A 24,310-nucleotide genomic window follows, 5' to 3' on the forward strand; every position below is an offset into this window, starting at 1 on the left:
AGCTACAGTAGTTTTGCCACGAGTTACAAATTGACTAGAAATTTTGTATTTGAATCTTGTTACATCTTAGCTGATTTTTAAATTATAGCCTAGTAATCCAAATTGTGTTTTACCATAATTTAAACACTCTCATTGTTGGGTATCTAATCTGTTTTCAGTGTTAATCCCATATAGAAAATGCTGCCATGAATATCTTCATGTATAAAACTTTTTCCTTTCTTTGACCAGAAGTTCCCAAGAGTAAGGTTGCCAGTAATGAGTTTATCAGTTAATAGTGCATTTGAAAACTGAACTGAGGTTTTAAAAATTAGGGATTTACTTTTGCTTCTCATAATAATTGTGGTGTAACAAGTTCAGGGTTGGTATAGCAGCTCTACAATATCTTAAATGCCCTGGACTACGTCCAGATTTCTCTTTCATCAATTTTAATAGCTTTCATCTTTTTAGTCATGATATGGTTGCTTTATCTCTTGCCTCATATCTAGATTCCAGAAAGAATGGCACCACTCCCTCTTGTCTATATCAGGGGAGCAAAACATTACAAGAAACCCTCAATTTATGTATTATTTGCCAGCAATCTATAAAATTTTCTAATTATAAAGAAAGCTGGAAAGTATAATTTTTTAGCTGATAACACTGTCAGGCCTGCCAAAAATGGGAGTTCTGTTAGAAAAGAGAGTGAATATTGGGTAGGGAGCCAGCACTGTCTACATTAAAGAGTTTAGATTTCCAACTTATACCCAGTTACCAGTGTATAGCCTCACATTTTTTGCTGATTTGATGCTTAGGGGGTGAGGGGCTGGGGGTTGATTTAATAAAGTTGAAATATCAATTATTCTTTTAATTTACATTTCTTCTAAAACTAGTGGCTGAGCATCTTGTTACACATGCTGCTCACAGAAGAACAGAATTCCTATGGACTAGATTAAAAAAGGCAATTTTGTATGTGCAGAAGACAAGTGGTATAAATTAAGTAATTACACCTCTATTTTCCAGCAAGCCACAGAATCTCGAATAGTGAACTGAGAACTCATGTTTATAAGGACTCATCTGGCATAGGATATTTTTCAGGAGTGTAGAGACAAATGAAAGTTAAAGACATTTTAAACCACTCATGTCCTAAGAATAAAGTAAGAAGACTACCAATATAGCTTTAGTGTTTATCAAGCCTTTCACAATTAAAAGTACCTTTGATTTTAATGAGAAATTGAGGAGAAAAATTCCCCCAACTCATAGGTAGAAAGCCTTAAAGTTCAGGGGAGCTTGGGTGGCTCTGTTGGTTAAGTGAGTTCAAGCCCCGCATCGGGCTCTGTGCTGACAGCTCAGAGCCTGGAGCCTGCTTTGGATTCTGTCTCCCTCTCTTTCTCTGACCTTCCCTTGCTCATGCTCTGTCTCTCAAAAATGAATAAACGTTAAAAAAATTTTTTTTAAAAGAAAGTCTTAAGCTTATTGAAAAATTACACATTTTAAATGTGAATTTTTTTTATTTATTTTTTTTTAATTTTTAACATTTATTTATTTTTGAGAGAGACAGCATGAGCAGGGGAGGGGCACAGAGAGGCAGACACAGAATCTGAAGCAGTTCCAGGCTCTGAGCTGTCAGCACAGAGCCTGACGCAGGGCTCAAACCCACAAGCCATGAGACTGTGAGCTGAGCTGAAGTTGGACACTTAACCAACTGAGCCACTCAGGCGCCCAAAATATAAAATTTAGAGGTATTTTGAAAATTACAGCTATCAAATGGTAGTTTAATCATGTCTATGATGGGAACAGTGACAAAGTAAATTAGATTGCACCTATAATTTTTTTCCACATAAAAGATTACTTCTTTTGTTCAGGAGGATATTATATGTTTATTAAATTGTGATATTTTAATTAAAATTATATTCATTTCTATTTTTAAAAATAAGATTATTTCATCTGTGTCTTTTAGCAGAATAAGCAGTTAGAGGCCGAATTAGATTAAAAGTGGTTTAGGTTATCAGTTCTAGCATCTGGGGACAAAGATAAAAAAATGTTTTAGAGGGGTGCCTGGGTGGTTTAGTCTGTTAAGCCTCCGACTTTGGCACAGATCATGATCTCACAGTTTGTGAGTTTGAGCTCCACGTCAAGCTCTGGGCTGACATCTCAAGAGCCTGAAGCCTGCTTCGGATTCTGTGTCTCCCTCTCTCTCTGCCCCTCCCCCACCTGCGCGCGCGCACGCGCGCGCGCTCTCTCTCTCTCTCTCTCTCTCTCTCAAAAATAAATAAACATTAAAAAAAAGAAAAATGCTTTAGAAATTATTGAGACAGGTCAAGTTGACCTGTGTTCATGCCAAGATTATATTTTGCCTATATATGTTACCAAATTCCCATCAAATTTGTAAAAAAAAATGTTTCCCAAATGACGCTAGAATATTGATTTATGTGAGCTATTAGGGTTTCTGAAAAAAAAAAAAATGGTACTGTGATCAAGTACTAGGTAAAATAAAATTAAGCTGATTATTGAGGTTTTCAGAACCTGTAAAATGTCATTAATGAGCATTAAAGATCTACAAGAGGATGGATTTCCAAAATATATTTGATCACAATACTCATTTTTCAAAGAGCATTTTGAAAAGCTTTTGTAGGTTCTGTCCAGTTAAAATTTGATGACCCCCAAAATTGTGCCAATTCCAGTTTCTGCAATCAGTCTAAGGGCCTGAGTGAACTCCCATCCTATAGCTATATTCTAGTAGAGCTTTGAAACAGTTCACCAGGCAACGTTGGCTCTAGGATTTTGTTTCCTTTTGTCACTGCATATTTGGTCCTGCTGTGGACTGGATACTTATGTCCCCCCAAAATCCATATATTAAAATCATAACCTTCAAAGTGATATTAGGAGGCAGGGTCTTTGGGAAGTGATTATTAGATTATGAGAACTCTGTCCTCATTATGTGATTAGTGCCCTTATAAAAAAGACCCCAGAGAGTTAGCTAGTGCCCTTCTGCCAAATAAGGACACAAGCAAAAACATCTGTGAACCAGGAAGCAGGTACTCACCAGACACTGAATCTCCTTGTCCCTTAATCTTGGCCTTCCCAGCCTCCAGAACTGTGGGAAATAAATTTCTGTTTCTTATAAGCCTATAGTATTCTGTTATAGCAGCCCAAATGGACTAAAGTTCTGATGACATCTCCAGTTACAAGGTTTGATTGCTAAACACAAGGAATCAAGCTGTGTCATTATGGTTAGAAGAAGCCACTGACTAAACACTTCATGCTGTCCTCAGAGTTTGTCATTCATATGGTACACTTTTCTACTTTCTGCTCTTTAAAACAGGTATGCTACTCAGTAAGGGCCCTTGATGACTCTAATTAAGATGAAGTCGTACAAAAGGATACTGAAATCTAAGCCACTTTCTAATTGCAAAAGGCTTATAAACCAAAACATTCTGTGTGATATTTTTATTCTTTATTTCCATATGTACACACAATAGGCACTGTGCTATTTACACAGATTATCTCAATGTTTACACCAATCTTATGATTTTATCCCTTTTAGCAGGTTTCTAACCTGGAGCCCATGAGCTTGAAAAGGAAAAAAATTACATCTCTATTTTTACTATCCTTCTTTTACTTAGCATTTCCTTCAGTTATAAATATAGGAAACAAACCATAGTATCATTCATCAATACCTGTGACTTTGTTAGTTAGCATCAGAAGTCCTAGATGTTTTCATATCAAAGTGTAGTTGCAGATGTTTCAGAATATTCACACAGTAGTTCAGAATACAGTAGTTATAAAACCTGCCTTTAGATCATGTCTGACTGCAGATTTCCTGTCTATAGCTTCTGGTGCCAACTAACTATAGGCCTGGAAGCCAACACCAAACATTGTAGTTGTGTGTTCTCACTCTGGTTTCACAAATATCTGCATTACTTTCTGGTATTACCTAGGTATGACTGATCTATAAATGGAAGGAACTGAGGCACAAGACTACTTCAGTTAAAAGAACACCCCACAGGTTCTTAGGCAAGCTAAACAACAGCTGTCATTCTGATGTCTTCACATAAAAATTAATTTTAATTTGTCTCTCTCTCTATATATATATTTCTAAGTTTGTTTGTTTGTTTATTATCTTTGGTAATCTCTACACCCAACATGGGGCTCAAACTCACAATCAAGAGTCACATGTTCTTCTAAGCCAGCCAGGCACCCCTTGCCTCTATTTTAAATATATTGCCTTGTTTAACATAAAGCACATATATCGCATTTTTTTTAATGTTTACTTACTTTTGAGAGAGAGAGAGACAAAGTGCAAGCAGGGGAGGGGCAGAGAAAGAGGAAGACACAGAATCTGAAGCAGGCTCCATGCTCTGAGCTGTCAGCACAGAGGCCGACGCAGGGCTCGAACTCAAACTGTGAGATCATGACCTGAGCCGAAGTTGAGCACTTAACCAACTGAGCCACCCAGGCGCCCCTACATCACATTTTAAATACTTTGAAGTGCACCTGGGTGGCTCAGGTGGTTAAGCACCCAAGTCTTGATTTCAGCTCAGGTTATGATCTCACAGTCATAAGACTGAGCCCCACACCAGGCTCCACACTGAGCATGGAGCCTGCTTAGGATTCTTTCTCTCTGCCCCTCCCCTGTTTGTGCTCTCTCTCAAAAAAAATAATTTTTTGATAACATTATATCAGTACAATTGTTTCCTTTGTAGCCTTATGTATTTTATTTGTGCATTAAAAACATTATGAGAAGGAGTTCATAAACATCAACACACTGCCAAATAGGAGTCCCTGGCCCCCAAAAGGTTAAAAAACAAACAAACCCTATACTATGAGGAAATGAGTTTTCACCACTGTCCCATCCATCCCAAATATGGGTCCTGAGAGTTTTCCCCTTCAACATTCCTCCCAAGAACTCCTGCTACAGGGGCACCTGGATGGTTCAGTCGGTTAAGCATCCTACTCTTGATTTCAGCTCTGGTCATGATCTCAGTCTTAAGATTGAGGTCAGCCTCAGGTTCACAGTGAGTGTGGAGCCTGCTTAAGATTCTCTCCCTCTCCTTTTGCCCCCTCCTCCACTTGTGTTCTCTCTCAAAAGTTCTCACCCTGATGAAGACATTTGTCATGTTGTGAGCTGCTCAGGGGAGAGACCTACATGACAAGAAACTGAGAGGTGTCTCTGCCTAACACAAATGAAGAATTGCATTCTATCAACAACTCCATGAGTGTGAACTTGGAGGGTGTCCCTGCTGCAGTTGAGCCTTGTGATGGCTGCAGCCCCTGCTGATGCATGGACTGCACTCTTACGAGGCTTAGATAGATAGATAGATAGATAGATAGATAGATAGATAGATAAAATAAAGAACTGCTTCAAAGAAGGGGTTATTATCCAAAAGGGGCAGTTTGGATGAGGCTCAGTACAACTTTGGGTGAGACTGGAGAAGTATTCCTTCTGTTAGCAGATCTATAACTGATAACCCATGGATTCCCCCTTTTGAAAGAGAAAACAACAGCTTACATGGTTCCTCAGCACAAATGGCTGAAATACTTCATGATCTGTATCACTGGCTTGACTTCCACATAGTAAACGATCTCTTCTCTGTGGCACTGGGCATCTTGATGTACAATAAATCCTCTTTCCAGATGGCACCCTCCATAATGTCTTTCTCCCTAACCAAAGACCTCTGCTAGTTAGCCCTCCTGACTTAGGGATTGTGGGGATGATTACTTTAAAACTCAAATAATATAAAGCTAAAAGTAAAAATCTCCATTTATTATACAATTTACTTGTAACTTTCCAGTCTTTTTGATAGTATCATGTATATTTATACATTATATGCGCAGTATCCTGCAGTCAAATGCTCTACCCCTGAGCTATACCCCCCATGCGCAGTATCCTGTAACAAACTTCTCTTAATACCAATTAACATTCATTTACATAAATATATGTTGATCTAGTTCCTCCCTTTCACCAGCAGCACAGTATTTCCTTGTATGCCAGTACCATAATTTAATCAAGTGTCATCAATGAACACTTAACTAGGGGCACCTGGGTGGCTCAACTGGTTGAGTGTCCAACTTTGGCTCAGGTCATGATCTCTCGGTTCATGGGTTCTAGCCCTATGTTGGGCTGACTGCTGTCAGCGCAAAGCCCACTTCAGATCCTCTGTCCCTCTCTGCCCCCACCCCCGCTTGCACTCTCTCAAAAATAAATAACACATTTAAAAAAAATGAACACTTAAATAGTGAAAATCCTTATACACACAAGTTTGCCTACTCATTTTTCCCAGCTTGAGATATATTTGACATATAACATTGTCTTTTAAGTGTAAGGTGTAGAGTGTGCTGGACTAATATGCATATATATTGCAAAATGATTACAATACTGAACACATCCACCACTTACTCCAGTTAACAAAATGTTGTGTGTGTGGTGAGAACTCTTAAGATCTACTCTCTTAGCAACTTTTTTCTTTTTTTTTTTAAGTAGGCTTCAAGCTCAGTGCAAAGCCCAGCACAGGGCTTGAACTCATGACCCTGGAGATCAAGACCTGAGCTGAGATCAAGAGCCAGATGGTTAACCAAGTGAGCCACCCAGGCATCCCCAGCAATTTTCAAATATACAGTATTGTTAACTATAGTCACCATGTTATACATTACATCCCTAGAACTTATTCATCTTATAACAAGATTATACCCTTTGACCACCTTTACCCTCATTTATTTTCTTAGGTTAAATTTATAGAAATGGAATTGCCACATTAAAGGATATCCGTGTTTTAAATTGATGTACTTTTATTATTTTTTTTTAATGTTTATTTTTGCGAGAGAGAGACAGCACAAGAAGGGGAGGGGAAGAGAAAGGGAGACACAGAACCTGAAGAAGGCTCCAGGCTCTGAGCTGTCAGCACAGAGCCCGATGCAGGGCTCAAAAACAGGAACTGGGAGATCATGACCTGAGCCAAAGTTGGACACTTGACTGACTGAGCCACCTAGGTGCCGCACTGATGTGCTCTTTTAAAGGGCAGATATGCACTTATGGCAAATATGGTATGCACTATATTTTCCCCTATTTTAACATTTTAAGTGTTTTCTGCCATGCAAATAGTTTTTAAAATTTTTGTCAACAGTTCTGTCTGCAGTAAAAAAATTAAAACACATTAACATGAAATCTACCTTCTTAAATTTTTATGTTTACAGTATTGTTAACTATATGCACATTGTTAACACAGATCTTAGAACTTTTTCATCTTGCATAAAACAAATCCTGTACTCCTTGAACAACTCCTAATTTCTCTTTCCCCAGCCTTGTCAACATGCTACTTTCTGCCTCTATGAATTTGACTACTTTGGGTACCTCGTAAAAGCAATAACCTGTTTTTTGTTTTTTTGTTTTTTTTTTTTTGTCATTCTGTGACTGGCTTATTTCACTTAAGTATGTCCTTAAGGTTCATCCATGCTGGCATACTACAGGACTTTCTTCTTTTGGTTACGGTTGAATAGTATTTCACTGAATGTATATACCATATTTTCTTTATCTGTTCTTCATCTGTTAAAGGGCAAGTTGTTTCTACCTCTTGGCTATTGTGAATAACACAAGAGACAGGAGAGTTCAAATCTCTCTTCAAGTTCTTGATTTCAATCTTCTGAATAGTCACAAGCAGGATTGCTGCATCATACAGCAGTTCCAGTTTTAGTTGTTAATGGAAATGCCATAGTATTTTCCATAGGAGTTATATCATTTTACATTCCCACTAACAGGGCACAAGGGTTCTAAATTCTCCATTGCAAAAAAATTTTTTTTGGATAATGCCATCCTAAAAGGTGTGAGGTGATATTACGGTTTCAATTTGCACTGGTGATTACTGATACTGAGCATCTCTTCATATACCTGTTGGCCATTTGTGTATCTTCTTTGGACAAATATGTTTAAGTCCTTTGTCCATTTTTTAATTGGGTTATTTTTTTGCTATTGAGCTGTAAGAGTTCCTTATATATTTTAGGTATTAACCCCTATAGATACATGGCTTGCAAATACTTTCCCCATTCGGTAGGCTACCTTTTCACTCTGTTTCCTTTACGTATAGCAGCTATTAAATTTGATGTAGTGCCATTTGTCTGTTTTTGCTTTTGTTGCTTGTTTTTGGTGTCAAATCCAAGAAAATATTGCCAAGACCAACATTATGAAGCTTTTCCTCTGTTCTACGAGTTTTTTGGTTTCAGGTCCTAAGTATCAGTCTATAATCCACTTTGAGTAAATTTTTATGTATGGTATAAAGTAAGGATTCAATTTCATTTGCTTGCATGTGGATATCCAATTTTCCTAACAGCATTTGAAGAGGTTATTAATTTTTTTACTATTTTCCTTTATAACACTGTACATTTTTTAAAAAGTCCTTCTCTACTACAAGATGATAAAACTAATATCTTCTTTAGTACTTTAGGGTTTTATCATTTTACATGTAAACCTTTACGTTCTTCTCTTCCCTCCCTTCCTGAGAGAAAAAGAAATTCAATTCTCCTATATTGTTTTTTTGTATAACCTAACTCTCCTTGCCTCAGCTATAAGAGACTTCTTTTTGACTACAAGTAACAAAATACAGAACCAAAAGTGGATTGAACAATATAAGGAATTTATTATCCCATGTAACAAAAAGTCCAAAGGTAAAGCAGTTCCAGGATTGGTTAATTCAGAAGCACAATAAAGGTGCTTCCTATTGATGCATCCTGCTATCCTCAATGTGATGACTTTCATCTTCACGCTTGTCTTCTCTCGGTTATCAGATGGAAGAGGAGATGATAGACACACTAATGAGCACTGACCCAACCCACTGAATAGACATTGTCCAATGAATGTTGGTGTGACTAAGCCAATTATCCACCCCTCTGCTCTTGGGAAATAGTAATTAGGGAATAAAAATAAGGATGTTAGAACCTTCACCAGTCCTTCCACACATGGGGAAAAAAGGTGAAAGTCAAAACTGTAACAGGAGTAAGTATAAAATTCCTTCCTAAAATGCCTAATAGTCTTTGGCCCTGGAGTCACTGAATTCACATTTAAACTAATCTATATTACACTTTAATTACATTAATGGAGTTCTCAAGGACTGAATTCTATTAAAGTAAAATTAAGGACTAAATTCTGTTAAAGTAAAATGAACTTTTTTGCAATTTAGGCGGTTAGATATAGTATATATATGTATCACACACATAATACACAATGTATATAAAATTTTCATAGGCATAAAAATTCTTAATAGAAATAAATTATAATAAAATAAAAAATGTTTAGTGTACTGTTTGCTTTTCTTAAATAACTAAAATAAATTCATAAAGCAAAACTGAAATTTGCTCATTTTTACAGAAATGATTCTAATACATACTTTTTTAAATTAAAAAAAAGTTCATAATGTTTTATTTATATTTTTGAGAGAGAGAAAGAGAGCATGTGCGCATGTGCTAGTGGGGGAGGGGCAGAGAGAGAGGGAGACACAGAAGCTGAAGCAGGCTCCAGGCTCCGAGCTGTGAGCACAGAGCCCAACGCAGGGCTTAAACTCATGAACCATGAGATCATGACCTGAGCCAAAGTCAGACACTTAACCAACTGAGCGAACCAAGCACCCCTGATGCATACTTTTCTTAATGCTAATTTATCAAACCCTGAGTTTTGCTTTTCTATCTGTGGTTAAATACATACCAGTCTGAGCAAATATGAATGTTTAAAATAAGGGTTCTAAATCTTGGGGTTTAGTTGTTTGAAATCAGGTTTTCATTCTGAATAGTTTTAGTAAAATCTATGTTATGGTAGAATGTGTCTTTATCTGCTTTAACTTGGTCTGTGTTAAATTAATAAAATACAATCTTACTCCTGGTTAAGAGTGCATCTTTCATTACATAAATTAGCAAATAGCTTATATCAATACAAATGTCCAACAATGTAATTAAATCATTGCTACTTGAAATACTTTATACACGAATAATTTATCTCTTTACACTGTTGAAGCCTTGCCTTGCATTTCAGTATGTTTTAGAGCTTCTGTATCATCACCTGAAATTTACCTAAAAAAAGAAAAATGAAAAATCATTCCTTGACTTAGGTACAAAGAAAACAAGCTTAAACATCAATTTTCTGTTCTATTAGAAAGTAGTTTCAATGGAGAAACCTGCTATGTCAAACAACTTTTCACACTTTTCACAATACTCAACAAAGCAAATTTCATTTTTATGAGGTGATTATTTGTTTTGTGAATAGATAGGTGTCTGCTTCTCCTCTTTGTGATTCCTACCTTTTGGGTATTTCACTGCTAATTATCATTGTGAATAAAAAGGAAATACAATGATGCTCAAGTCAATTTTATTCTTGGTTGGTAGCTCTGGTGAAAATATCTTTGGAAAGGAGTTTAGCAATAAAAGACTAGTTGGCTTTATATAGCTTCATATATATAATAGATGTACTCTGGAAAACTTCAGTGTTTATTTTTGAGATAGAGAGAGAGAAAGAGAGAGAGCATGAGCGGGGGAGGGGCAGAGAGACAGGGACAGAGGACCCACGCTGACAGCAGAGAGCCCAATGTGGGGCTTGAACTCACGAATCACGAGATCATGACCTGAGCCGAAGTCGGACGCTTAACCGACTGAGCCACCCAGGTGCCCCTAGAAAACTTTTTAAAAAAGACATTTTCAATACTATAGGGCAATTTGCTATCTTAAAAGAATAATGCAGAAATTTTTCCTTTAAAAGTTAAGAATCATCACTTAAGCTGTCTTATAAATTTGGACTACTTTAGCCTACTTTCTTAAATCATTACCATTATAAATTTTAAAATCTTTGAATATGAATATAGGGATGCTACATGTTACTACATTAAATGTTAAAATTGGTAAAAGTAAAACAAAATGGTTTTAGCATTTTAAATTTCCTCTAAGTTAACTCTAAGTTAACAAAAACAAACAAACAAAAACCACCAGACTTGAAAAATAATCACTAAAAATAATCACATTTTTAAGAAATGTGAATTCAACTTACAGGCAGGCATTGAAGACACTTCAGCTGTTACAATACTTTTTATCCCCAAGTTTGATAAGCCACCTCTGATTAAGCCACAGGTAAATGCCAAATACTGAAAGGAAGAAAAATGTAAAGAATATTAAGGATTTACTAAGAAAGCAATGCTATTGATAAATACGACACTGAGTCAAGCCTTCCTATTAATAAGTCATTGCTGTTTAAAAAAAGGTAGTGGAAGAATTTTTTAAATTATTGAAAATTATGATTGTTAAAACAAGTTCCCAGCTTCCTGGCAACTAAACCATGGACACGTGACTTGGGTGCTCCAGTCACAGACTCTGAATCTAGAATGAGTGAAAAAACAACCTGGAAACAGGTTATAATTAGTTCTAGAGGCAGCAAACGTGGCTGGTGTCTGTTAGTGCAAAGGACTCTAACTAGACCCTGCCTGAGGAGTGACTTGGGCTGTCTTTCTGGCTGCCCTAACCTTCCACAGTTCTTGCCTGTTTTCTGAGCTTTCTCATCAATTCTGTATGTTTTTTTCCCCTATTCAATCAGAGTTGGTGTCTGCTTTCTACAACCAAGAATCTTGATTTGTTCAAGACTTACAGCCAATCTGCTATAACAAAGAATTATCCCATTCAGAATCTCAACAGTACCAACGTGGGAAACCCTGTCATATGGAAACAAAAAAAAGGGAATGGGGCTGAGCTACAGCACAGAAAGCCAGATAAGAACAGGAACCAAAAAATAAATTATCCAAGGAATTTTTGATTATGCACATGTTTGTACTGTATGACAGCCAATAACACAATATATCTATGAATAATATAGATAATGTTATAATTACATAAATGGGTACTGATCAGTAATTAAATCTGGAGTCATGAAATTTTGACCTGGAAGGGACTTTAGAGATTGTTAATAATAGAGGTACTATTATAACCAACTTTATTAATGTAGGAATTAAGGTCCAAAGGGGGTTATATAACTTATCCAATGTCACAAAACTGTAAATTGCATAGTTTAAAATTTAGATTTATTTGGTTCCAATTCCATGCTCTTTCCACTATAACTATAATGCTTTTGTTAGATAATTTATGTACAGATAAATGTTTACAGATAAATAATAGCTCATACTGCCCCAGATATTTTAATCATCTCAAAAGAACCCTTACATTAAACTTGTCAGCTTTAATATATCTGCTGATCTACTTATTGATTCCTACCTGAGATTTAAAAACAAAAACTAGGGGCGCCTGGGTGGCGCAGTCGGGTAAGCGTCCGACTTCAGCCAGGTCACGATCTCGCGGTCCGTGAGTTCGAGCCCCGCGTCAGGCTCTGGGCTGATGGCTCGGAGCCTGGAGCCTGTTTCCGATTCTGTGTCTCCCTCTCTCTCTGCCCCTCCCCCGTTCATGCTCTGTCTCTCTCTGTCCCAAAAATAAATAAAAAACGTTGAAAAAAAAAATTAAAAAAAACAAACAAACAAACAAAAACTAGACAAAACACAGAAACACAGATATACTTAACACAAAAAACGTATTCTTAGAAACACGTTAATAACAGGGAAAAATTTTTGTTTTAAGTTTATTTATTTATTTTGAGAGAGAGAGTGCACATGCAGGTGCGAGCAGGGGAGGGCAGAGAGAGCGGGAGAGAGAGAATCCTAAGCTAGCTCCACACTGACAGCACGAAGCCCGATGCAGGGCTCAATCTCATGAACTGCGAGATCATGACCTGAGCCAAAATCAAGAGTCAGATGCTTAACCAAACTGAGCCACCCAGGCGCCCCTCAAAAAATTTTTAATTAGCTAAAGGATATTATAAATATAAACTCAGGTGAGTAGTTTTGCACAGTTAATACCAGTTTTATGAGTTTGACTATCTTTTCTGATACACCTATGCTAAATTCAAGAACCTAACATTCATCTACATTTCAATGGCATTTTGTTATAGTGTTTCATTAGTCATCATAAGCCTACTCAGCTATTGGTTAACACAGATTATTTTAGTATGATGAACACCTGTCTCCTATTTCACAGAAAAGCACTTAAACAAAAAAAAAAAAAACAACTTTAAAACCTATTTTAAATTCAAAACTCTGTTGTGGTTGACATCGTACTCTTCCCTATGAAAATCCCAATCTTCTATTCCATTAAATACCTTAGATGCATGTTCTAAATACTGTTTTCCTGCAGACATCTGAGTAAGCAGACGAAATTTGTTGTCCTGAAGTACATAGATGCCCTGTTTCAAAAACAGAAAAAACATCCAGAGTCAATGTATGCTGTAGTCCTTAAAAATTTTCTCCTCACAACAATTAAGAGTTTTTTAAGTTATTAAAACTCTCCTTTCCATTGGTCAAATTTCTTTAAATGAAAGAGTTTTGCAGTGTGTAGGCTGAAGAATTGTTGAGAACTTTATAAAGCTAATATTTATTGAAAGATTTAAGATACTATGGATACAAAGATGCAAAAGATAGTTCCTACCCTTAAAGAACTCAAAGGAATCAGAAATACATGTCCAGGTGGAATTAAGTTATATATTATTAGCTCATATCTAGAAAGCCAACAACCAAATTCAATTCCTCTCATTAGCATTTCAATACTTACAAGGTAACACTAATATTGTTATATAAAAAAATGAAAAGTACTGGTAACTACTAGATACATTATTTTCATTTTCTAATATTTAATCAAAATGCCAAATCCACTCTAAAATATTTCCTTGAGTTTTATAAATCTATTTAAATGCATACTTTTCCACGCAATCTATTAAATTTTATCTATTACATTTTTTTCTTAAAAATTTTTTTTAATGTTTATTTTTGAGAGAGACAGAGTGTGAGTCGGGGAGGGACATATAGAGAGAGAGAGAGAGAGAGAGAGAGAGAGAAGGAGGGAGGGAGAGGCAGAGGGAGAGAGACACACAGAATCTGAAGCAGACTCCAGGCTCTGAGATGTCAGCACAGAGCCTGATGTGGGGCTCGAACTCACAAACTGTGAGATCATGACCCGAACTAAAGTCGGAGCTTAACCGACTGAACCACCCAGGTGCCCCAATCTATTAAATTTTATTTAACAAATTATTTTAATAGAAAAATGACCAACAATGCAACAAATAATGCAAGAGTTACTTAAATATGCTCTATAAATTAGACATCAGAAATTACTCTAAAGACAAACATGATATATTTGTGGTTCTACATATAATCACCATTAAGTAATGATAACTAAGGAACCAAATCCTAAAACCTTTATCATTCTGACATTCTGCTACTTTTTAAAACTTAAGATAACGCTTTTATTTGGGGAAAAGAAACAGCTATCATTACTGATAACTATCTATTTGTTCTTATACACTGTATCCTATTAGAGAAAAAAAATCATGATGTATTAATAACATGTAAGAGAAACATTTCAAAGTTGACTAGAAATTATTTTAAGTTTTATATAGTAACTAAAATAGGACATTTATATTAAGTCAAAGGACTTTAAAAAATAGGCCTTGGGGCGCCTGGGTGGCGCAGTTGGTTAAGCGTCCGACTTCAGCCAGGTCACGATCTCGCGGTCCGTGAGTTCGAGCCCCGCGTCAGGCTCTGGGCTGATGGCTTGGAGCCTGGAGCCTGTTTCCGATTCTGTGTCTCCCTCTCTCTCTGCCCCTCCCCCGTTCATGCTCTGTCTCTCTCTGTCCCAAAAATAAATAAAAAACGTTGAAAAAAAAAATTAAAAAAAAAAAAAATAGGCCTTAATTTGTCTAAATACCTGATGATTTGTCCTTAGATTGTCGATTTGTTTCTTGAAGACTGTAGTCCAAAAATCTTTACAAATGAACTTCATGATATCTAATTCATCCTTGAACCTGGCAGTATCTTTTGTAAACCTAAAAAGATCAACTAAAAGTAATCAGTATTTTTCCTCCAAAGAAAGCAGGAGGGTCACATTATTCACTAATTTTGAAATGCCAGAACAGCACTGAACATTTATTGATGGTCACAAAGTGATAAGCACCAAGCAAAGGAGATCTCATCTCAATTTACATTCTGTTATGCAATTACAGTATGGAAATTAGTCTAATAGCAAGCTGCAATTTTAAGTAAAATTAATTCTAGCACATTAAAAAAAAAAAAAAAGCTGAGCATAATCACGGTATTGTTATATAAAATATAACCAGAGTTCAGCTATTCAAATAATGAGAAAGGAATAAGACCTTAAGACTGGATCTATAAATTGAAAAATTAGTACATACATTAACATAGACTCTAAAGAATTTCCATCCCTTGCATTTAAACAAAAATCCATTTAGGTTAAAGAACCTACTAGACCTTAAGTAAAAAAGGCAGCAAGATTTTATTATTTATTTTAATAAGCTTTTAAAAAATGCTTATTTATTTTTGAGAGCGCAAGCAAGGAAGGGGCAGAGAGAGAGGGAGGCAGAGAATCCCAAGCAGGCTCCAAGATATCAGTCCCGCACCCAACGCTGTCAGCCTAGCACCAACATGGGTCTTGAACCCACAAACTGTGAGATCATGACCTGAGCTAAAATCAAGAGTTGGACACTCAACCAACTGAGCCACCCAGGCACCCCAAAAATGCAACAAGATTTTAGACAGTACACCAAAGTTTTTAGGAAAAAAGTCTAAAATACAAATATATATTTTCTTCTGATATTAAAAGTTTTAACCGAGTTAAAATGGCATCAGAACTAAAGAGAAATTTCAATCTGTGAGTTAAAGAACATAGGATAAATACAATTTAGAAATTAAAATTAAAGTACTTCAAATTTTATGCAATCTTTTGAAATGGATCATCTTTGTTTATAACCTACCTGGAAGAAAATTTTCAAATCCATACTGCTCACCTTTCTATCAATCCTTGTCCCACTCGAAACCCCATGTTTTCCAGCTTAGTAATACAGCGTCCATTTTCCTATTTTAAAAAATAATTGTTTTGAAAATTTTTAGAATACCAAAATATCAGTATTCAAAAATTGTTTTAAGATGCTGACTAAAAATATAAAAGTACTTATACTTTTTTTACTAAAATATTCTAAGAAAAAGTGAATTATAAGTTATATTTCAATTTTCTTAGTACTAATCATTTCATAAGGCAATAAGGTAAACAGGGAACTGTTACTACTTCTCAGAAACGCCAAAGCCTCTGCCTAATTACTCCCTCTACACATTTTTTTTCCATTTTCAACTATTCTTCTCTCCTCAGTTATAGAAATGAAGTCAAAGTATCACCTTTCCACCAGTCACTCCCTTTGGGCGGTCATTAAATTCTATTGTTCCTGGCTTCAAAATGTCTCTTAGAGTCATCCAAGTTTTCCAGTCCTCAATGTGTCTTAGTTGATGATCCCACCATCCTATGTCAGAAATCATGCAATTGCTTTGTTTTTTCTTTGACAATCTCATCCAGTCTTCAGACTGTAAATACTACTGCTATGCTGAAGACTCTCAAAATCCTCTGGATCATTTACAAAGTTCTCTACACTCCAGATTTCTCTACCCCTCAGGTCTCAACTTTCTACTTTTCTTCACTCACATGGGCTCTAGCTACACTGTTCTTACTGTCCTTGAATATGCCAGGCATGCTCCCACCTCAGGGTTCCTGCATGGGCAACTCTTCTTCCAGATATCCACATGACCAATTCCCTAGCTTCAAGTCTTCACTCACATGTCACCATCTCATGAGGTCCATCCCCACCCCCCGGCCCCACCCCGCTTTTTCAGGTGTACAATATAATCATTCAACAATTCTAATAGATTACTCAGTGCTCACCACAATAAGTATATTCTTAATCATCCTTATCCATTTCACCCATCCTCCCACCCACCCACATCAGTGAGGCTCTTTTTTACTATCTTCTTTAAAACTAAATTATTCCCCTTCGGAAATTCTCTATTCTGATGATTCTCAAAGCGTGCCCCAAGACCAGCAACATTAGCATCAAAAGCTGCAAATTCTGAAACCCAGTGTAATCTGTGTTTTAAAAAGCCCTCTAAAAGTAGGGTGCCTGGCTGGCTCAGTGGGTAGAGCATATGACTCTTGATCTCAGGGTTGTGAGTTCCAGCCCCATGTAGGTGATAACTGATGCCCTATCCCGTTTCTCTGCTTAATTTGTCTCCAAAGAACTTCTTTCATCATTTAACATACTATATACTTTACTAATTTCACATTGTCCATGTCCCTCTATCCCCACCCTCTGCTAGAATACAGCTCCAAGATGGCATGGATATTTATATAATGGAGCCTGTTTTTCCACTTCTTAGTGGAAGTGGAAACTTCCATAGGCCTCATTATTTGCTCAACTTTTTTTTAAGGAACCATGTATTCTACTAATGAGGTTGTGACAACTAAATCTGTACTTTTATAGTACAGACTTCATGGGACAGAGCCATCTAGAGTTCCCACAGTTTCCTCAAATAAGGCATATTCAAAATGATATTATTTTAATGTCCTCCTCCTGTGCTGCCTCTAAAATTCCTTAACTTCATTAAAAGAACCACTATTCATCTAGTTACCCCAACCAGAAAACTGCCATTTACTTTACCTCTTTATTCCCAACCTTCCACATGCACTGCAGTCCTACGAAGCCTATTATCTACATGCTTTCAAAATCCATCTCTCTCTATCCTTACTATTTAAGTTAGCCCTTCTCTTTTCCCTACTGGTTTCCAGTTAGTGCCTTCCAAATTACCTCTTTGTTTCTAGTTTTTTCTTCCTTTGATTTACCTCCTATATTTCTGATATAGACTTTCTAAAAAACAAATCAGGTTATTTCTCTACTGAACCTTTTAACACCCTCTCCTCTTTCTTCAAAATAAAGTTCAACTCCTTAGCATGGCATTATGTGCCTTTCCTTAAATGATCCTGGTTAGTTAACCAGATTTACTAACAGCCATATATCCACAAACATCTCTCCTTCTTCCACTCTGAAATTTCTGCAGCAACTCCAGAGTTCCATGCGTATCCACGCCTTAGCACATGCTATTCCACAGACTATACATCCTTTAAATTCAGTTCAAGTATCACATTCTCCCAAAAGCCTTCCTTGACACTCCTTTGGGTCCTATGCTGTCATAATGCTCTGCACACAAATATACTATCAGTCATTCGTTTTTCTGTTATTCTCCAACTCATTTCAAAACATGTTCAGGTGAGAACAAACAAGCATGCTCAGGTAGAATAAGTAACCCATAAGTTTTGTGGAACAATATGTTTTTTGTAGAATCACCCAAGAGTATGCTGATTAGCAGGAACTATGTTTATGTAGACATTCCCAAATACTATGATCACATAAGCTTTTGAATTATGCCCTAGTAAATACCTCCTGATTTTGCTACTTGTTCATTCACTTTGGCATCTGTGAATGCTCACTAGTGGGTACCAAATTTTTAAAGAAAATTAAACTTGAGAATATTTTATTCTCTATTAACCTTTTAAAAAATCTATTCTCCATAAATTGGTAAATGTCCAATTACGCCATTTTTAAAAATTTAATTCCTCTCCAAGCATGGTTTGAAAATCATTGATTTGAAGGGTAAAAACTACTGGTTCTTTATTTCACTTCAAAGTTTATTTATTTTATTTATTTAAGCAATCTCTACACCTAATGTGGGGCTCAAACCCCCGACCCGGAGATCAAAAGCCACGTGCTCCACCAACTGAGCCAGTCAGGCACCCCCCTTTATTTCACTTCAGAATTTAATGACTTCATCTCTGAAAAGGTACATAAAAACTACAGCTTAATGTCAGGATTACGTGTCTTTCTTTTACATTTATTATGAAAAATCTGAAATACACTCAAAGTAGAGACACTAACACAATGAACCATCATACACCTAGATTCCAACATGGATTCTGGTCTTCACAGCCACCTAATTTTTTTTTTTTTTTTTAAACCAGGCTCCAAGCCCAAGTTTGAACTCAGGACCTTGAGATTAGGAATCACATACTGTATGGACTGAGCTAGCCAGGCACCTCTGCTACGTAACTTTTAAAAATCCTTTTGGCTTGTATATACTTTCAATTCCTTACTGTAAACAAAGTGCAATAGGAAAAGAAAGGTATTATTAGTTTATTCATTTATTTTTAAAGTAGTTTGTGTATTTGCTTATTTATTCATTTATTTTTAGTTTGTTTATTTGCTTGCTTATTTATTTATTTATTTATTTATTAATTATGTATTTAGCTTCATGCTCAACACAGATCCACAGGGCTTGAACTCATGACCCAAGATTTTGTTTTAATGTTATTTTACTTATTTACTTATTTATTTATATACTTATTTTATTTCATTTTTTGAGAAAGAGAGAATGCACGAGGAGAGGAGCAGAGGGAGACAGAGAAAATCCCAAGCAGGCTCCACGCTGAGCTTTCACTCCTATACTTAACTGAGTCCTTGAGATTCTACCTCTTATTTTACAAACCATTCTCTCTTCTTCTGTCTTAATTCAGATCTTCATCATCTCCTGCCTGGACCCCTGAATTAACAACTCTTCTCACTACAAAGATCCTCTCTCTCTAACCTAAACACGGGATTATCTTCCTAAAATGCAAATGGACCATGTCATTCCCCTCTTTAACAATTCTCCACGGAGAAGGTCAAATTCTTTAATCATACAGGACTCTTTCCAGCTTCAGCTTTTAACACTTCTTACTCTCCAATCGTTCAATTTAATCACAGTGAAATATTTAAGCATAAATACACCACACTCTTTCATACATCTGTGTCTTTACTTTTGCCCACTTTCCACCCATCTTTATCAACAGCATTATACAAAGAGCTTCTGACTTGAGCATGACTTAGGAATATCTCATTTTTAATAATCATTACAACTCCATGATTCTATTCCTAATTACTACCCAATACATTAATTATTCATTGAACCCCTATTCCCCAGTAACTATGATCTTATCTAGCACAGTGTCAGGCTCACAATACACCTGATAAATATTTTCTGAATGAATCAGTGAATGAATGAGGATTCCTACATATTAGAGGTAACCTCCAGGAAAATGAAGTCACTGTTTCGTTCATTACTATACTCCCAACACACAAAACCACCTCTGACACATAAGGGCACTAGATAACATTTTTTAAAATTAAATTTGTTTCCTAATTATAGTAACGCCTGCAAACTTTCCTTTAATCTTAAATCTCATTAGCCTTCTGTCTTCAAGAACGGTGAATACTGAGGATTACAGAGAGGGGATAGGGGTTGATTCTCAAGTATGTCCAGTGGTAGTGCTGGAAGTGACAGAATTAAGTAGGGGTGCCAAAATCAGCGTTGCAATTAACCCTGCCATAAATCATGGCAGCAACAAGGCTAAAAGTAAGAAATTTTGTGACCTGCAGGAATCAGATGTGGGCCTGGACCCAAAAAAAGTGTCAAACAGAAAATACGAAAGAGAAGAGGATTAAAGACTGAAGACAGCTCACAGGTTCTAGTCTTAGGATACTTGGAGGTGGACCAGTTTGTCTACACTTCGGGAGGTTTTGGGTGGCGATAGAACAGGGATTGAAGGAAAGAACTGAGAGGAAACAAAAAGTGTCACCGCGAAAGGACCTCAAGGGCCTGTGGGAGAACTCACCACCTCCCCCTGCTCCGCAGACTTGTACACTCCAGAAACCATCTCGTTATGTAGAAGCAAAAACAACGCCTCGTCCGCCATTTCCTGCTTATTCTTCCAAGCGCAGAGTTTAGGCTCCCGTTTTGGCCGGGCTCAAGGGTTCCGGCTAGCGCCTGAGCGATTTGCACCGTGGCGCCGCAGCTCCTTCAGTCCACAGCCGGTCCCTGGTTGCTAGGAGACCAGGAATTCGCTCCGTTTCCCCAAGGCTGCTATAAGAGTGAGGCCGGTACCGGGGCGAGCCCACCCCAGGGCCAACAAGCCCTCAGGCCCAACGACGGAATCTGACAGCAGCCGGAACCAAACGGAGTCAGCGGAGACCCTATCCGGCCCCTGGGCGGGGGGCGAAAATCAACTTCCGGTCCCCTCTACCCCGGCATTCCGCCAGCTCTATGATCACAGAGTTCCTTTTCCGTGCTGAACTCCTCGCGTCCCCATAGGGTAAAGGTTCCTCCTCCAGACGATATCGGAGGCGGGGGAGAGGGGAGCAGCATAAAATAAATCAAAAGGAGCTCCCGCTGCCGTCCGTGTGTTACCTAGCTATGTGTTAGAACTGACAAGAATTAGCTTCATCAAAAGCTTTTATTTTTGCCACATGTTCAATAGGGAGAAAAGTTGTAAAAAAAAAAAAAAAGTGAATAAATCATTTTTTCAGGCTACAAAGTTTAGATATATTGAGAAATTAGCCCAACCCATTGTGGATTAAGCCTGGGTATGCAAAAAGATTTAGAGTCATTATGGCCACAAGGAAGTTTACTGGGAGTGGGGTATAAGGGTCAAACGGGATGAAGTAAGCAAAGAACAGGACGTACTTGAAACAAAATACAGGGGCACCTGGGTGGCTCAGTTGGCTAGTGGGACTTCAGCTCAGGTCATGATCTTGTGGTTCCACACTCTGTACCGGACAGCTCAGAGCCAGGAGCCTGCTTCTGATTCTGTGTCTCTCTCCTGTCCCTCCTCAGCTTATGCTCTCTGTCTCTCTCTCAAAAGAAATAAAAATTAAAAAGAGAAGGAGGAAGAAGAAAAAAAAAGCAACTTCACTGTGAGAAGTAGTTCGTAAGAATCTACGGCAGATGTGGGATTTAACTACTACACAGATACAAATACATAGCTAGATCATCTGCACCTCTTAAATTTTGGCAAATTCTGGCTTAAAAAGTGTTGCTTAGCCTGTGATTGTTTCTTTACTTAGTAATTCACAAGGAATATTTTTTCCCCCAATTAATGTTTCCCCCAAATTAACATACTGAGTTTTCTCAAGTTGTTAACAATAACCTCTCAATTCTCCATATTCTTCCACAGATATTTAAGATCATGTTCCATAATTAGAATTATGGCAGCTTTTTTCTTTCTTTCTTTATTTTTTTTTTTTTTAAGTAGTCTTTATGCCCAGTCCAAAGCCCAGCACAGGGCTTGAACTCAGGACCCTGAGATCAAGACCTGAGCTGAGATCAAGTCAGAAGCCTAACTGACTGAGCGACCCAGGTGCCCCTGGATCAGTTTTTAGAGCATCACATAAAAATTCCACCTAAGCCTTTGAAAACACTGTTAGAAAGAAAACCACAGGCCCAAAATGGAGTCATTTATGTTAGGCCCCTCACCAAACTGGAGCTTACCTCCACCAGAAATGTAGTCTTAACTGGTTAGTTACGAATATTTCTGGCCAGCACCAATAAGGTAATCTGTCACAGAGGCCCTCTCTAACCCCCAAAGATAGATGTAGTAAGCCACTTTATAAGCCCTTTTGTCCCCAAAGGAAGGTGACCTCACCTCAAATAATCCTTGTTTTGTTTATGACTTCCTTGTCCTACCTCTAAAAATCTTTCTCTTTTTGTAGCCTTTTGGAGCTCCCCCTCTGCTTGCCAGATGGGATGCTGCCCAATTCATGAATCAATTAATAAAGCTAATTAGATCTTTAAAATTTATTGTTTAGTTTTTGTTATTTAACAATAGTAGTGAATTTCGAAGATTATTTTGCAACCATAATCTTACTTTTTCCAGCACTAATATTTCCATATATGAAATCAGGTCCCTTATGTCCTGACTGCATTCTCCCTTCATCACCACCATCAATTGTTGAATTGTCCAGAATCCTAATATTAGGTCCTATGGAAGTAGGAACAGATCCTATGTTTTTGGTTGCCTCTAAAAGCATTTTCTCATGGGGGCACCTGGGTGGCTCAGTCAGTTGAGCATCTGACTTCAGCTCAAGTCACAATCTCTCAGGGCTCTTGAGTTTGAGCCCCACATTGGGCTCTCTGCTGTCAGTATAGAGCTTGCTCCAGATACTCTCCCCCCTCCACTCTGTCCCTTCCCCGCTTGCACTCTCCCAAAAAATATTAAAAAAATAAAATAAAAGCATTTTCCCATGTAAACATTGTTACATTTGGTGGTTAGGATCTTATTACCACAATCTTATGCTTCATGTTCAATCTATTACACAGCCTTGTAGTAAGGATCATTGGATACTAAGTATGTTTACAATCATAATTAATTTCTTATTTATCAACCCTTATCCCATTTATCCAGTTTTACTTTTTTTTCCTATAGCACTTGTCCATTTCTAACATGTTTTGTAATTTACTTATGTTTATTGTCTGTCTCCAAGCTCCTTGAAGACAAAGATCTTTTTGCACACTATGCAAGTACCTAGAAAAGTGCCTGGCACATAGTAAGTGCTCAGCAAATACTTACTGAATGAGTGAATGAGTTACATGAATGATTTTTGCTCCTTGAAGAGCCTACAAACTCCACAGAAGCAGGAACCACAGCGATCTTGTTCTAGGTTTTATCTTCAGAGCCTGGATTACTGGTGATGCTCAATAGGAGCTTTTAAAGAGACGAATTAAAATGGTAACTAGAGTTAAATAGTGTTGTCTAATGCTTGGTGCCAGGTTGATGCCCGGCTAATAGACGATGAGAACCAAGGTAATTTATAACACTGTTTCTTGGGGAAATGTTTTCTGAGCTGTAATTTGTAAATGTATTTCGGGAACAAAACAGTTCTCATGTTGGCTCTGTACACGGAGCAGAACCACGAGCTAGAAGACACTGTCGTACACACACAACTAACAATAGGGCCGCTACTCCAGACCCCATCTTAAACCGGTTGTATAGGCCGGGTGTAGAGGATACCTGCAGTCTTTTCGTCGGTATTTTCATCTAGTATACCCTTGCAGAGGGTCTGATCAGACACTGATTCTCAGCTGGCGTGACCTAGAGATAGTTACAGTATCTACTGATTCAATTTCCTTATCAGTAATAACAGGCAGCTTATTCAAGCTTTTGGTTTATGAGGGACAAGTTATGTAAAACGTTTCATTTAGTATCGAACAAAATAATTGTTAGCTATTACGATTAATGATTTTTCATGTTCATTTTTTGCTTCCCTCATTTTGGTTTAATCCAATGAAGGGAGGACTGCGCCACCCCTCCAACTCCTCTCTGGGCATGCGCACCAACAGAATGGCCGCACCCTTTCCTAATCTGATCATTTACTGGAGAGAGGGTTAAATAGACTCGCCTCCATCTCACTGATGTGATTAGGTGGTTAAAACGATACAGAGCACGTCATATCACAGGTTAAAAGGGCTGGAAAACTCTGCGCGCCGCGGCACAAGAGCAGGTCTGTGAGCCGGCGTCTTCGAGGACCCAGGAACTCTCAAACGCGCCCCTGCTCTGCGCTAGAAGCGGGGCCCCA

General features: G+C 37.5%; 1 protein-coding gene across 6 annotated transcripts in view; it reads right to left on the reverse strand.

Annotated features, from left to right (window-relative positions):
- Positions 1 to 24,291, reverse strand: part of TRAPPC6B (trafficking protein particle complex subunit 6B) — a 39,221-nt gene extending 14,930 nt beyond the window's left edge. Inside the window, exons 1-6 of one of the 6 annotated variants that reach the window (XR_006218823.1) lie at positions 16,221 to 16,685; positions 15,836 to 15,903; positions 14,740 to 14,857; positions 13,139 to 13,222; positions 10,994 to 11,087; positions 9,977 to 10,026 (exon numbers count right to left, since the gene is read on the reverse strand). Coding sequence is in view for 5 of the 6 variants with exons in the window: in XM_042989604.1 (XP_042845538.1) it covers positions 9,995 to 10,026; positions 10,994 to 11,087; positions 13,139 to 13,222; positions 14,740 to 14,857; positions 15,836 to 15,903; positions 16,221 to 16,391 (567 nt within the window). In the remaining variant the exon portion in view is untranslated. Of the gene's footprint in view, positions 1 to 9,839; positions 10,027 to 10,588; positions 10,629 to 10,993; positions 11,088 to 13,138; positions 13,223 to 14,739; positions 14,858 to 15,835; positions 15,904 to 16,220; positions 16,686 to 17,876; positions 19,064 to 20,574; positions 21,000 to 24,133 lie in introns of those variants that run through there. The other 5 variants (XM_042989606.1, XM_007073705.3, XM_042989607.1 and 2 more) reach the window with 5 other exon arrangements.
- Between the last annotated feature and the right edge of the window lie 19 nt (positions 24,292 to 24,310).

This window comes from Panthera tigris, chromosome B3 (assembly GCF_018350195.1).
Source record: "Panthera tigris isolate Pti1 chromosome B3, P.tigris_Pti1_mat1.1, whole genome shotgun sequence".
In the NCBI taxonomy this organism is placed as follows: Eukaryota; Metazoa; Chordata; class Mammalia; order Carnivora; family Felidae; genus Panthera; species Panthera tigris.